Source organism: Panulirus ornatus, chromosome 19, assembly GCF_036320965.1.
Source record: "Panulirus ornatus isolate Po-2019 chromosome 19, ASM3632096v1, whole genome shotgun sequence".
NCBI lineage: Eukaryota > Metazoa > Arthropoda > Malacostraca > Decapoda > Palinuridae > Panulirus > Panulirus ornatus.
In genome coordinates, this window is record NC_092242.1 from 66,482,293 (window position 1) to 66,496,117 (window position 13,825).

Below are 13,825 nucleotides of genomic sequence, written 5' to 3' on the forward strand. Positions count from 1 at the left end.
CTTCAAGCCTCCTCGTCTGCTTTCCCTGCAAACTTCTTCGTTCCACACAAACACGTCGGTCGTATCAAATATTCAGCAGGTTGGCTTTACACCAATTGATTTCCTTGTTCCCTCAAGCGACGTTAAAGGAGAACTGGTTAAGGAAAGGCTTTGACCTCTCGCTGACTGACTGCCATCAGCTCGGACTCTCCAAGTCTTAACGTGTGAACTGGTTATAGCTGGAGTTTTGATATGGCGCCCCTCGCTCGCTGACTGTATATAGACGGTAGATAAGACTTTCTTTTTTTTTTCTACTCTTACCTTCCTGCCAAAAGGAGACCAGTGATGAGTGCTAATCTTTACAGTGAGAATTTTCAGTCTTAGCGAGTACGTGTTGCTGGAAATTTTTGCCACATTCCGAACAAGTACGACTAACATGTGGACCTTGCCTTCGATTTACAACTAAAACCCCGGTCTTAGTCCACCTATCAATGCCTGTAAGTTATATCTAACAACCAGTTACAACAGGAACACCGAACCAGTTCAGGTCAAGCTCCCCTATATGTGACACCAGCTGTTGCCACCGTTTTACTTTCACCAACAAATATAACTTCTCTCCTGCGCGCATATATACCAGACTCGATCTTACGATAGACGTGTAAATGTTAAGTTTAACCCCAGAATTATATGAACAACGGGAACTTCAAATTCGGTCCTAAATGAACGGAACTTCGTTGGAACTTACACTATTTGTAAAACATACTCCGACGCTTCGCTCAACACACACACACACACACACACACACACATATATATATATATATATATATATATATATATATATATATATATATATATATATATATATATATATATATTCCTATGAGTCCACGGGAAAAATAAAACACGGTAAGTTCCCAAATGCACTTTCGCGTAATAATCACATCATCAGGGGAGACACAAGAAAGAAATAAAGCAGTCAGTTGATATACAACGAAGAGACGTAACTAGGACGCCATTTGGTAAACATGTGACTGTCAAAGCTCTTTCATTCAAGCATTTCAGTAAAAAAAGCTCAAAGCTTTTAATGGAGCAGTCAGGGGAACCATCAAGTTCGTTAGGTCGGACCAATGAAGTTATTTCATCATAATCATCATTTGCAGTTACCCACTACAAGCGAGTTAGGCTAATGAAAACGGCTCTGTAAATATGACCTTATGTATCACTCGAACATTTTCATTATGAATGATAATTATACTTTTTGTCATTATCAAATAGTATGCAGGCAGCTATGTGTAAACAGAAAAAAAGATATTTTTAGGGTCGACCATTTTAATCATTATTGGTCCTTTGTGTGTATGTTTGTTCGACGCTGATGTAGTAGTAGCAGCAATTACCATGACCTATTAATCACCATGTCATCAAGATTCTTTTTTTCTTTTTCTAATAAGGTGTGCCCATAGTGAAGCAATAATATATATATATATATATATATATATATATATATATATATATATATATATATATATATATATGTGTGTGTGTGTGTGTGTGTGTGTGTGTGTGTGTGTGTGTGTGTGTGTGTGTGTGTGTGTGTGTGTGTGTGTGTCGCCCCTATAGGTAAATGAATATTCGAATACTATGTACTCGAATACAGATATTCTGAGGCAAAGAACCAAACCATGACGATACCCTGGGAGTACTGTATATCTCTGTTGATGACGTCACCCGATATATTCATATCTTTGAGTTATTGTATTGAAGATATAGACGAACACCCTGTGACCCTCTGGCACAATAGACATGTTATGCCTTCCCTTGTCAGGCCGTTTTTAATGTTAACACGCACAATGGCCCCCAGCCTTCTTCCCTCCCTTCAGTTACTGGTAGTTGGTCGTGGCTGGTCATCGCTAACTGGTTTAATGTAGTTTGAACTGCCTCAAGAGGGTGACGGACAACAAAAACAAATGTCGCAGTTTCTGGAAATGAGGTCAGAACCATTGACTACCTCGATAGAAAGGGGTTCTACGTGATATCTGACACTATATACCTCTCAGAAATCAAATCATTGCCTTTAAGGGGAAAATAAAGACTACGTGAATTTGATATGATAACTGTGAGCGAATCCCTGAGAGAAGGCACGGGTTATGAGGAGCAGAGTTATAGTCACCATGCGAATTGGCAGTGAGAGAGAGAGCTGTTGAGATGTCCAGCTCTCACCGGAATCTTGCGCCTCAAAACGACGTTTCACCTCACCTAAAACCATGCAGATTACAGACAACCTTAGGCTCTCCATGAAGCGTCGTAAATATATACCCAAGCGATTATAAGAGAAGATCTCGCCAGTGATACATCTTTCATTCTTTTTCTTTTCAAAGGGGGGGACTTACACAATGTCTAATACGTAGACTCGGTGGAGGAGAACGTTGTTGCCCTAGGAACTGGCAGGGAGACTAGGCTAAGTTCGTGTTCGCCTACCCTTACGGCGGGAGTCTCCGCGTCTGATGATCCTCTCTTGTATCTAGACTCATTTCTGTATCTACGATGCAAAACGACGCTGCCAGGAAATGGGACGTTTTGAGCACATATGTATATATATATTGTGATGTATTGACGACAAATACGGATATTCTACTCTTAAAAACGACCCTTATCTTCCGGAAATGATAGTGACGAAGAATTCTGAAATAGATCACCAGATAACGACATGAAGGATGCGAGAAACAACTCAAGAGACTTCAAAACAGTTCCCTGTTGTGTTTTTGTTTTTGTTTTTCTTTCAAACATGGGAACAACTTAAAACTGATGCGGTCAAATAGACGGACTCTCTCTTTTTTCAGGTCCTTGCATGAAGGCTAATCATACGCCCTTTGGGCCCTAAAAGTCTGTGTGGAGTAAGAATGGACTTGACTGTTTGACGCCACTATACCCTGTCGGATGAGGTGCTTCTGTCGTCGGACTAGTTGGAAGGGGAACTCACTATCGACACGTCTCCAAATACATTCTTTTTTTTCTTTTTTCTTTTTCCGTAAACACCTGGTTGTTCAAAAATCATCGTTCCTTCCTACAACTTTTAATTTAAAAGATTCATCCAAATCAACGAGTTATCCTTTGAAGAAAAATCTAAGTCTATCATATACATAAATTACCTGTTGTTCTTTTCTCCTCTCCCTTCGGGCGATAACCTCGCACATGAAAAAAAAAAAAAGCCCTCGGGAGAGAAATGATCGAAGAAACTGAAGAGAAAAGAGGCGAGAGAGAGAGAGAGAGAGAGAGAGAGAGAGAGAGAGAGAGAGAGAGAGAGAGAGAGAGAGAGAGTGAGTGAGACACTTCCATGTTATTCTCACATATGGCAACTTAAGGCAGCAGCGACATCAGGTGTATAAATGACGAGGTGCGAGATCATGCGACCACCACACCACACCCGCCACCTATACCCACGTCAACCCAACAGAGACTCTAGCCACTAGTCATGGCCACAATATACTCAAGAACCTTATTTCTGGGGGCATCAGCACTCAGGGGCGTCGCCAGACAACAGGTGAGTTGTGATGGGGAGTCTTGGCCTGTTTCTTAGAGGAGGAGGGTGGGATATCAATTTGTTAGTAACTCTCTGGTTGTTTGAGAGTCTTCATGTATATATACATATATAAATCTTCATTATCTCCAGACACTGTTGACTGTAAAGTGGAAGGTTAGTTTAGGATATCATCTACCTGCTTCAATGGGATTCCTTTTTTTATTATTTTCAAATTCATGGGGTTTTCGAAATGTAATAGGTGTTCATTGTCTCCTCAGAAAAAATTTAATCTTCAAGTGGCAAATCATTTCAGAACTTCACCCTAGTTTTTATCTACATTATTCATTCTTACAGAGTGGTCGATCGAAATCACCACACAAAGCTGTGTTGGTAGCAAGTTTCCCTGTGCTACCTCGCTGACGCGGGAGACAGCGACAAAGTATAATAATAATAATAATGATATATATATATATATATATATATATATATATATATATATATATATATATATATATATATATATATATATATATATCTTCATCTGTCTTACGGTAGGATACTCAAGTTATTCATTGTTTAAATGATGGTTACTGGAGTCATTCATCATCATCATCTTTGCTAATGAAAGGAACTAAGTACTTGCTTTGGGCCTATTCCTTTCTTTTTTCAAAGTTGAATTCGTGGCCAACAGGGTATTAGAGGTGTCCCCTGCTTACCTTATATGAACGACAATTTTGTTATGACAGATTTGTTGGTCGTCAAGAAGAAAGAAGACTGAAGATTCAAGAGAGAGAAGAGAAAACCTGTCGTCAGCACGTAATAATCTTTATTACCTGTCCACACAATCAAATTATGATCTTGCTTGATCAACCATTTTTTTCATTTTCATGTGTTGCATCAGCTTTTAGTAGCTTAAGGCTTATCAACATGAAGTAAACCTGAATCTTACATATCTTCGTTACTAAAAAAAAATAATTCTTTACGAACTCAGTAGTGCTAATATGTATATATAAAAAATCCAATAACTTTTTTCTTTATTCGTAAAAAAAAATGGTAACGTCACCTTTTATTAGACACATTAAGCATTCTAATTACCTAGGAGCTGGTAACTCCTCCGGCAGAGTGGTTCAAATAGATTCTGGGTCTGCTTACAGGTGAGACAGAGGAGTAGCGCGCCCTTGTCCTACAGGAACACACGTTCCCTGAACTTGGCGTCCACGGCAAAACAACAACTGGCTGTCAAGGAGGCTCCACTCTCAGGTAACGAGAATTAATGTCTCCATTTGCTGGAAATTTCTAAAGGTTCCATCACTATTAATAAGGAAATATGTGTCGATAAATTCCTCCCTCTATCTCATCAATTCTGGAAAATATATATATTTCTTTTTCCTGTGGTAATGTAAAAGATGATCCCCCTCACAGCCAACAGCATCGTATCATCTACGCCGGAGACAGAGTCTCTGAACCTGAAGTTCGGCGACGGCAGCGCCAGCCAGATGCCCTATGTGTGGCTCCGTGAAAACTGCCAGTGTTCAGAGTGCTACAACTCCATGGCTCAGGGTAGGACCTTCCTCATGGAGAGCCTGGATCTTAACATCAGCCCGTCCAACGTTAAGGTAACACCCGACTCGTGGGGACACCATCTTCCTATATACAGAGCTTCACTACTGCAGTTATATCTACGTTATTTTCTCCCTGTATATCCTTAACCAAAGTATATGCACCAGAGACAAGACAAAGATTGCAAACTATAAGTACAATAATGATAACTAACATCAAGGTGTTAAATTTCTGTTACCTCATACAGCCTCGAAAGGACCCAGTGGTCTATTACTGATTTGAAATTTCCCTGACATTTACTTGACCTTCGTTTCTCTTGGAAATATCTTACGTAACGCTGCTTACAGAATGACGAGGAAGAGGTGCTGGTCGAGTGGAACGATGGGCATGTGAGTAAATACACAAAACCGTGGCTATATGATCGAGCATTCACACCAGCCGCTCGAGCCCAGCATCGGAACAGATACGCACTCAGAAGGGTGAGTTATCTTTAAGTATAAGGTTGAGTGTACCTTAAGCTTCAGCTGTACCTACGTTGAGTTCATAGGAGTCAGGTATCTTGTGCCGAGCAACGCGATTTCTTCCAAGAATTCATTCAACACAAATATTTCTGCTTCGAATCAGACAGCTCAAGCGTAGGAGCATACATTTGTTCCTTGCAGAAAGTTTTAGAATACTGTTGATCTTTAAATGCGTCGTCAGTGTTCTTAACCTTAGTATTTGTGGATTTTCCTCGAAGTCGTCTGAATAATCTGCAACATACGACTTCTGCGTCCACAGGAGCCGTGGGGCGCTGACCACCAGCTGAAGGAGTTCGACTACTACACCATGATCAAGGACGACAAGGTACTGCTGGACTGGCTGCTGACGATGGAGAGGAAGGGATCTGCCATGATCAAGAACACTCCTGACAGGGATATTGCCGGACCTGAGATCATCGAGCACATCGCCTACGTCAAGCAGTCACATTATGGGTCAGTGTTGCTCTGGGTACTCTATTGTTAATATCTGATACAGGAATTCCAAGTTCAAGAAAAAAGAAATCAGTTAATTTTGACACCCTTTGAAGTACACAAGGGAATTTCTGTTAATGATAAGTTGGAAAACTGGAAACATTTCGCTCAGCTAAACTTTTTTTCACAAATTTCTTGTTCACGCGATCGAAATATTGCCATACCATCATTTAAAATTCTGAAACTTTGTTTTGGATGCAGTTGATATTAATCTAGTTCTTACCTCTGCAGACCACACTCGCCAGTCATCAACAGACCCAACACAAACAACGTGGCCTTCTCCAACGCTAAGCTGGGCATGCACAACGACCTGCCTCAGTACGAGCAAATGCCAGGGGTAAGTTAAGCTTCTTCTTCAGCACCGGACGTTAGGCAGAAAGGTGACAAGTAGAATAGGTCAAGAAATCATGTCGATGATGCCACTAACAATTATGTTTCAAACGTCATAACGCCTAAGATTCACTATGGAAAGGTCGCTCGTAATGTCATCCCTGTCTTCCAGATCATCTTCATCCAGTGTGTGAAGCAGCACCGGGGGACTGGAGGCGAGAGCGTCATCAGCGATGGACTCTTCGCCGCCGAGAGCTTGCGGAGGAACCACCCGGATGCCTTCAAGATACTCACCACCACTGACGCCTACTTCTGGGACAAGGGCCACGCCAACTACAGCTGGGAGATGGACGAGTTCTACAAGATATCCAAGATGCCAATACTCACGTGAGTGTCTCTCGTTCGCGCAACAAAGAGACATCTGTCATTTTGTCATCTTTGCCACAAAACCCAAATTGTCTCCACTTTACAAATGATAACGATGGTAACTTTACGTCACTGAAGTAATCTGAGAACTGTTCACCACTGGTCTCTTCCGCCTGCACTGAGGAACCCTCATGCCTCATACAAAGAGCCAGTGCCATCCAAGTGTCAGTGGTGTTGTCCTGTGGTGTTGTCCTATCAACCAACCTTGTTACTCACAACCGAGTCCTCTGTTCTACTCTTGGGTTCAGCCTCAAAGACAGTACATTCTAGGCTCGCCAACCACACGAGGAACCATCCCATGACTGTAATGATGTTCTTGTTTCCTCCCCACAGTTTGAACAGCGACAATGAAGTCATACGTGTGGCTGTGAACAACGCCATCCGTGACTCCTACTTAGACCTTCCCTCCCACAAGGTGAAGAGCTTCTACGTCGCCATGAAGCTTCTAAACGACATCCTCTACGACAACTCCGTCAGGTTCAAGATGGATGCAGGTCAGTGAGAATCTCTCGTGAAGCAAGTATATAAATCTACCTGACTTTCGTCTCTCACACTTCCTCTCTCTTGACATACGTGTCGGATGAATATATTTGAATGATTAATGAGTACTGTTCCCTAAGAAGCTTAAATCATCACTGGATATCCTGCAGGAGACATGATGACGCTTGATAACGTCCGATGCCTTCATGGTCGTGAGGGATACGAGGCCTTCAGCGAACGTCACGTCGAGTCATCCTACTTGGACTGGGACGAGGCTCGCTGCCGGCGGCGTCGCCTTCAGGAGAAACTCGGGGTCTTTATATAAGATCGAAAAATATTCTGTCTCAAGTTACGATATTCCTATCATACAGACGGAGCGCCACAACAGTGCCACATGATGGGATATCGCCATGCCTCATTATCAAATATTTCCATATATCATTTATTAACCTTTAATGGTAAAATTGTCGACATTTATTCGAACATTAGAATTTTATCCTTCATTATCCATTATACCATCTAGTTATTTACCCATCTGGTTGCCATGATCTTAAAGAAAGACTTTGAGGTATATGATAGCTTCTTAGTTTTGAATTATTATCTTATTTATAATCTGTTGTCTGTGCAAGATGAATGGAAACATCACATATTTTTGTTCGTTATCTATCAAGAAATTCTTACAGCATGTTAGTCTCTGATGTAAATGATTCTGTAACTCCCGTTTTGTTCATGTACGCAATATTCTATCTACAGTTATATATAGATATATATAATCAATTAAGTTATCTGTTTGTAGACTTTATCATCTACACGTGTGATTCAGAGGTTCTGTAAGTATTTATACATTTCTGTAAGCCATGTATGCATTTCTACGAATGTGAATGTTCATTTATATCATAAAGTATTTTCAAAATACATTCCATATCATTGAATACCCACCCCTCTTGCACCAACTTATACATATATATATATATATATATATATCAGATTTATATGATACTCGAACAATATCAGATACTTACAAACATACAGACACACGAGTGGATTAAGAGTGAGGACGTGTCTTCAGACTATACCCAGCTTAAGAAAACAAACAATACAGAACCAGTTGGCATGCGGCACTAACTTCCTTTCTAAGATGTAGGGAATAGGAGGGCAGTATTCGTCTGCTAAGGAAGTGTTGAAAAGCGACATTTCACACACACACACACACACACACACACACACACACACACACACACACACACACACACACACACACACAACTCTTCTTCCAAGGCCAAATGACCGTATACCTGATGTAGTAATAAGGGATTCTGTCACATTTGTGAGAGTCATTAACAGATGATGGACTTCCGTGGTGTGACGACGGTTAGCGTGGCTGACCGTGTCGCATGCCCGGGTCGCCCGAGGCCATAGGTTCAAATCCTGGTCGCGGCAGTCGGCTCACAGTCAACCTAGCTGTTCATCATCTTCCCGTAGGGATTAGTCGATAAACTGGGTACCTGGCCGAGGCTAGGGTATACATACATATATATACTTAAATAGCGTTGATGTGATGGCGTTCATAAGGCCGTCCCAGCAATAATATTATCAGGAAGAATAGAACAAAGATCACATTTCACCACCACTACTGGCGTGCTCTCTCTCTCTCTCTCTCTCTCTCTCTCTCTCTCTCTCTCTCTCTCTCTCTCTCTCTCTCTCTCCCTACCCCCTCCCCTCCCCTCCTCCTGCACCAGAGCCGACAATGAATTCTAGAAACAAAAGACGGTAAAGTCTTTGTGAGTATGACATGCCAATTTCTGTGTTCAACAGCATTTTAGCTTCACCACCTGAATATAACACACCATCCTCTGTGTTAACACGTCCCTCTTTTTTTCCTCTCTCTCTCTCTCTCTCTCTCTCTCTCTCTCTCTCTCTCTCTCTCTCTCTCTCTCTCTCTCTCGCTCTCTCTCTCTCTCTCGTTCGCTTTTTTTCTTAGGAAAAGGATTTTCATGGTTTCACAGAGGTGCTGTAAAAATGAGACCTGGCATTCCCACTCTCTGCACTTGTCAGTTTTTTTTATATATATCCATGGACGTCTGCCTGCGTCTCTCTCTCTCTCTCTCTCTCTCTCTCTCTCTCTCTCTCTCTCTCTCTCTCTCTCTCTCTCTCTCTCTCTCATCAATTTATATCTTTTTTATTTCATCCATCTGTTTCATGCTTGTGGATTTTCATTCTTAAAAGGCTAGATGGATCGGGAGTGAGGATGGATGAGACAGCTGGTATCACAGAGGCCCCTCCTACCTCCCTCAGAGACCTTGCATAAAGGCCTAATGAGAGGGCCCACCTACTTCCCTCATAGAGCTGGCTTCAAGGCCTAATGAAAGGCCTCTCCTACTTCCCTCATACAGCTGGCTTAAAATGAAAGGCTCCTCCTACTTCCCTCATAGAGCTGGGTTCAATGCCTAGTGAGAGGCCCCTCCTACTTCCCTCAGAGAGCTGGCTCAAACATCTGAGTGCAGTTATCTGATGTTATGTGTGTAAACTAACGAGACTCACCAACGCTCACGTAAAACATCGTTTATGTTCGAGGTGGCAACTGATGCTTATAGTCTGCTTTGATATGCTGATGATACTTACGTGGTCATGATAGAGAATATCCAGTCACACACACACACACACACACACACACACACACACACACAGTGCTCCAGTCTACTCCACAACCTCACCCATGAGTATCGTATGTCCTTCTCTCGCACAGAATGGTCATATATGTACTTCTATCTTAACGTTCTCATCCTACCTCATTACACCGTCCACCATCCATCTACGACACGGCAGTGTTCCTCGTAGATGTCTTATGTTACACACACTCCACAGTATCCCCGTCCCACACTTACATTCTCTGTTCAAGAAATATCTTTCGACCAGCTTCTCTCTCTTTCTATTCTTGATGATCGGGCGTTATCAAGAACACAACAACAGAGTAAGGAACACTACTGAAAAAAAAATATAGAAAAAAAAAAAAAAATATATATATATATATATATATATATATATATATATATATATATATATATATATATATATATATATATATATATATATATATATGTATGTGCTGGGGAGCTGCGGAGAGAATTTATAAAGGCGAATATGTAAATGAATGTATCCCAATCTGCATGCTTGATCAAAGTGTTCTCTGATAGCAGATATCTCAATGACTCCCACAGGAGGCTGTGCTTCAGTGGATAGGCTTTCCAGTACGTTCGAGCGTCGATAGAACAACGGAGCCCAAATTACTGCCATTATGAACCACTAATTCATGTGAGCATTGGATCATTATAGGTCCGGAATTGTTACACACACGCATACACACATGATGAGCTTCCGTGGTGGAATGGTTAGCCTTGCTGATCATGATTCATGCCCGGGTTCGAATCCTAGGCGCTGCAGTCAAAACACAGCCAACCTAGCTGTTCATCCTCCCCTCGGAGGTTGATAAAAGAGTGCATGGGTTAGGATGGGATGTATGGTGCAATGTATAGTGCAATGAGCGTGCACTTCCATAGGACACATAATGCCCTCCAGCAGTAAGGATTCGAATCGCTACCATATGTGAGGGAACTGGGTATACCAGCGACTAGGCTATAGTTTCCATATCGTAGTTGTTAATGTACCCAGGGCCAACACAAATGGCACCGGTTCGCATCCTTGCTGTTGTAGGGCATAATGTGATATACATATACACATATGGAAAAAGGAAGGCCAAAGTTGTGAGGAAAGACAAGAGTGGTTAGAAATTACTAAAGCTTCGTGGTGTAAGGAAAGAAAGAGATATCAAAACGGCCCACCCTTGCTTGAGTTGCCAAAACCGACAAAGAGACTGTGTGACACAGTAGCTTGCCGAGTAATGTGTGGTTTAGCGGCCAGCCTCTGGGAGCATAAAGCAAACTAATACCAATAAGTGGGTCACGTTGGGAGGTTAGGCTGAGGGAGTTGATAAGTTGAACTGGTTTAGATCTTACTCGGTCTAGTTTAGCATGCTGAGCCAGAACCTTCCCTCAGACACGAGAGCTGTACACTAGGACATAATCATTCCTCTATGTAAACTTAATAACTGTGCCCAGAAAAGAAGAATGTACAGCACTATACTACGTTCCCCAGTTTTCCAGAGGTCGTCATAGTTACCTATACAATGTGAGGTCTCCAAGAGAGGTTAGGTGTTGCAGAAACACCCAGCGTCAGGTTCGAATGAGCAAAGTTGACAGTATTACAGATCCATCACTAGAAAGGTACAAGAAATCTGCGAGGAGCTTTGATAAGAGATAATAGATCAGCAGTAACTGGGTTTGGGAAGCATTAAACTTAGCGAGAGAGAGAGAGAGAGAGAGAGAGAGAGAGAGAGAGAGAGAGAGAGAGAGAGAGAGAGAGAGAGAGAGAGAGAGAGAGAGAGAGAGAGAGGGGAGGGCTTAGGGTTCGAGTACTGACAGCAATCGTACACCAAGAAGAAAAAAACTTTATCTCAGGATAAGACTTAACAATATCATGTACGAGACAAATGCGACATGTTTTCCCACCGTTTATGAAGATGTTGTGCATCCACACACCACTAAATCTGATTTGATGTTCGTAAATACGTTATATTTACAGGGTGTACATTTAACCTACAGCATTACTTTTATCAATATTGAAATGTTTCAATATCTATAGATTCTAAAAAGACCTAATTTTGTTTTGATATCAGTCAATACATTATACTTCTAAAGTGCACATACCCCTACTAAAGTACTTTTATTAATGTTGCCTCTAATAAAAATCCTGTTAGTAATGTCTTTTATCTTATGGATTTTCATAAAACTTTGAAATCCATTTCTATCCACCGATGTTCATTCGTTTTGCATGGACGTGCCAGATCCGAAATTTGTCTGGAGGTCCCCGTGAGATAAGCGTTTTCGGTCATTTCTACATAGAATTTCTAATCCTTCGTAGTTGTCCTCGAGGGAGCAATGTTGCAATGTTGATTGCATATAATCTCTTTACACCATCGTGTTTGTTTTCGCCGCTGCTGATGAAACTTCCCCCCACCCTCACCCACCCACCCACCCACCCCTGTCATTCCCTCCACCGTCTGTACATTTCGGAGACTTTCGTGTCTTTCGTTAATATTTTCGTAATCCGTCGTCATTTCTGCCTATCCGAGCGCTTGATGGTCCCCCCCATGACCTGACGAAGGCGGGCGGGACACACGATTTACCGTCGGCGTTCTTAAGCGCTGACGTATCATTAGTGTTGAGCGCTACTCCTCCTCCTCCTCCTCCTCCTCCTCCTCCTCCTCTGACCTCGTCTCGCCTATGATGATAATTAGACATATAATCTCTCTCATCATTTACCCTCCCTCCTCAGGGCTGGTTACGGGGGACGCTACCATTGTTGGCCCTGCAACGTAAGACTACACTGTCACAAAAGCCTTTATATAAAAGCACTGAAGCTGCTAATGAATTCATGGGTTGGAAGTTAACCGAAAACGAGGGGACGCAAGAATGAATCTCTCCCACCACACACACACACACACACACACACACACACCTCAGGCCGGAGTGTTTCATCAGCCGTCGTTTTTCACTGTCACAAGTTTAGGGGTTTCTGTGTTTGTGACGTTAATGCCCTTTTTTTTGGTTGATGTTATTGTTGTTGCGTATGAGTATTTCTGTCTCTGGTGTGTGTGTGTGTGTGTGTGTGTGTGTGTTGGTGGCTTCTGTTGTTACGAGATGCCAGGAGCCGAACCCCCTAAAGGGAATGAAGAGCGCTATTATTAGTGTCATGATATTTACGCTGTTCTTACGGGGTTGGCAATTCCCCCAGAGGACCTGGTAAACTCTGTGTGTGTGTGTGTGTGTGTGTGTGTGTGTGTGTGTGTGGGTTACTGTGTGTCTTTAGTTTCCATGTGTTCTGTGACATTGAGGCGTGTCATTACCCTACTGAACAAGCACAGGGTTACTCGAAATGCCTAATAGTATACTCTATAATCATTCAATAGATAGGCTCGACTATCAGAGTAGATATATCTATTCAAAACTTTGACAAATAATCACTGCAAAATATGTGAATCAACCGAGGGAGTTTTTTCTTCTGTCCTACAGTTATTGTGATTATATAATGTCCATATTCATTCCTTACATAATATTACATAATACATTTTTCTTGAAGAAAGCAGCGACGTTAAAGACGTCTCTTATGAAATATATGATAAATGCCGATAACTCATTACGCAACAAAACGGAAAACTGAAACAGAAAAAAAAGGTCTTCATAAATCTCCCATATGGAATATAATACGAAAGCTGGACTGTTGTTAGAACGGCATCTCATCCCTCTATTCTGCTCCCTAGAGGCGAGCGGGTTCGCCACCCCAACCTCCGAGGTTCGATGGCATAAGACCTTGAAGAAATATCGTTGTCCGAATCTTCAAGTCTCATATAATGTGAGAACTTCCCTCCCTCCCACTCCCTCCCTCCTTGCTCCTCCTCCCAC

The 13,825-nt window shown here is 41.9% G+C and overlaps 1 protein-coding gene and 1 long non-coding RNA gene across 2 annotated transcripts in view; one reads left to right on the forward strand and one right to left on the reverse strand.

The window, feature by feature from the left end:
• Positions 1 to 13,825, reverse strand: part of LOC139755293 (uncharacterized) — a 270,998-nt gene that overhangs the window by 158,478 nt on the left and 98,695 nt on the right. The gene's annotated exons all lie outside the window — the stretch shown is intronic.
• On the forward strand, positions 3,378 to 8,222 carry LOC139755638 (gamma-butyrobetaine dioxygenase-like). Its single transcript, XM_071674244.1, has 9 exons — positions 3,378 to 3,519; positions 4,653 to 4,758; positions 4,921 to 5,114; positions 5,406 to 5,537; positions 5,839 to 6,032; positions 6,303 to 6,408; positions 6,574 to 6,788; positions 7,161 to 7,321; positions 7,478 to 8,222. The coding sequence occupies exons 1-9, from the start codon at positions 3,451 to 3,453 to the stop codon at positions 7,630 to 7,632; spliced, it is 1,332 nt and encodes a 443-aa protein (XP_071530345.1). The 5' UTR covers positions 3,378 to 3,450; the 3' UTR covers positions 7,633 to 8,222.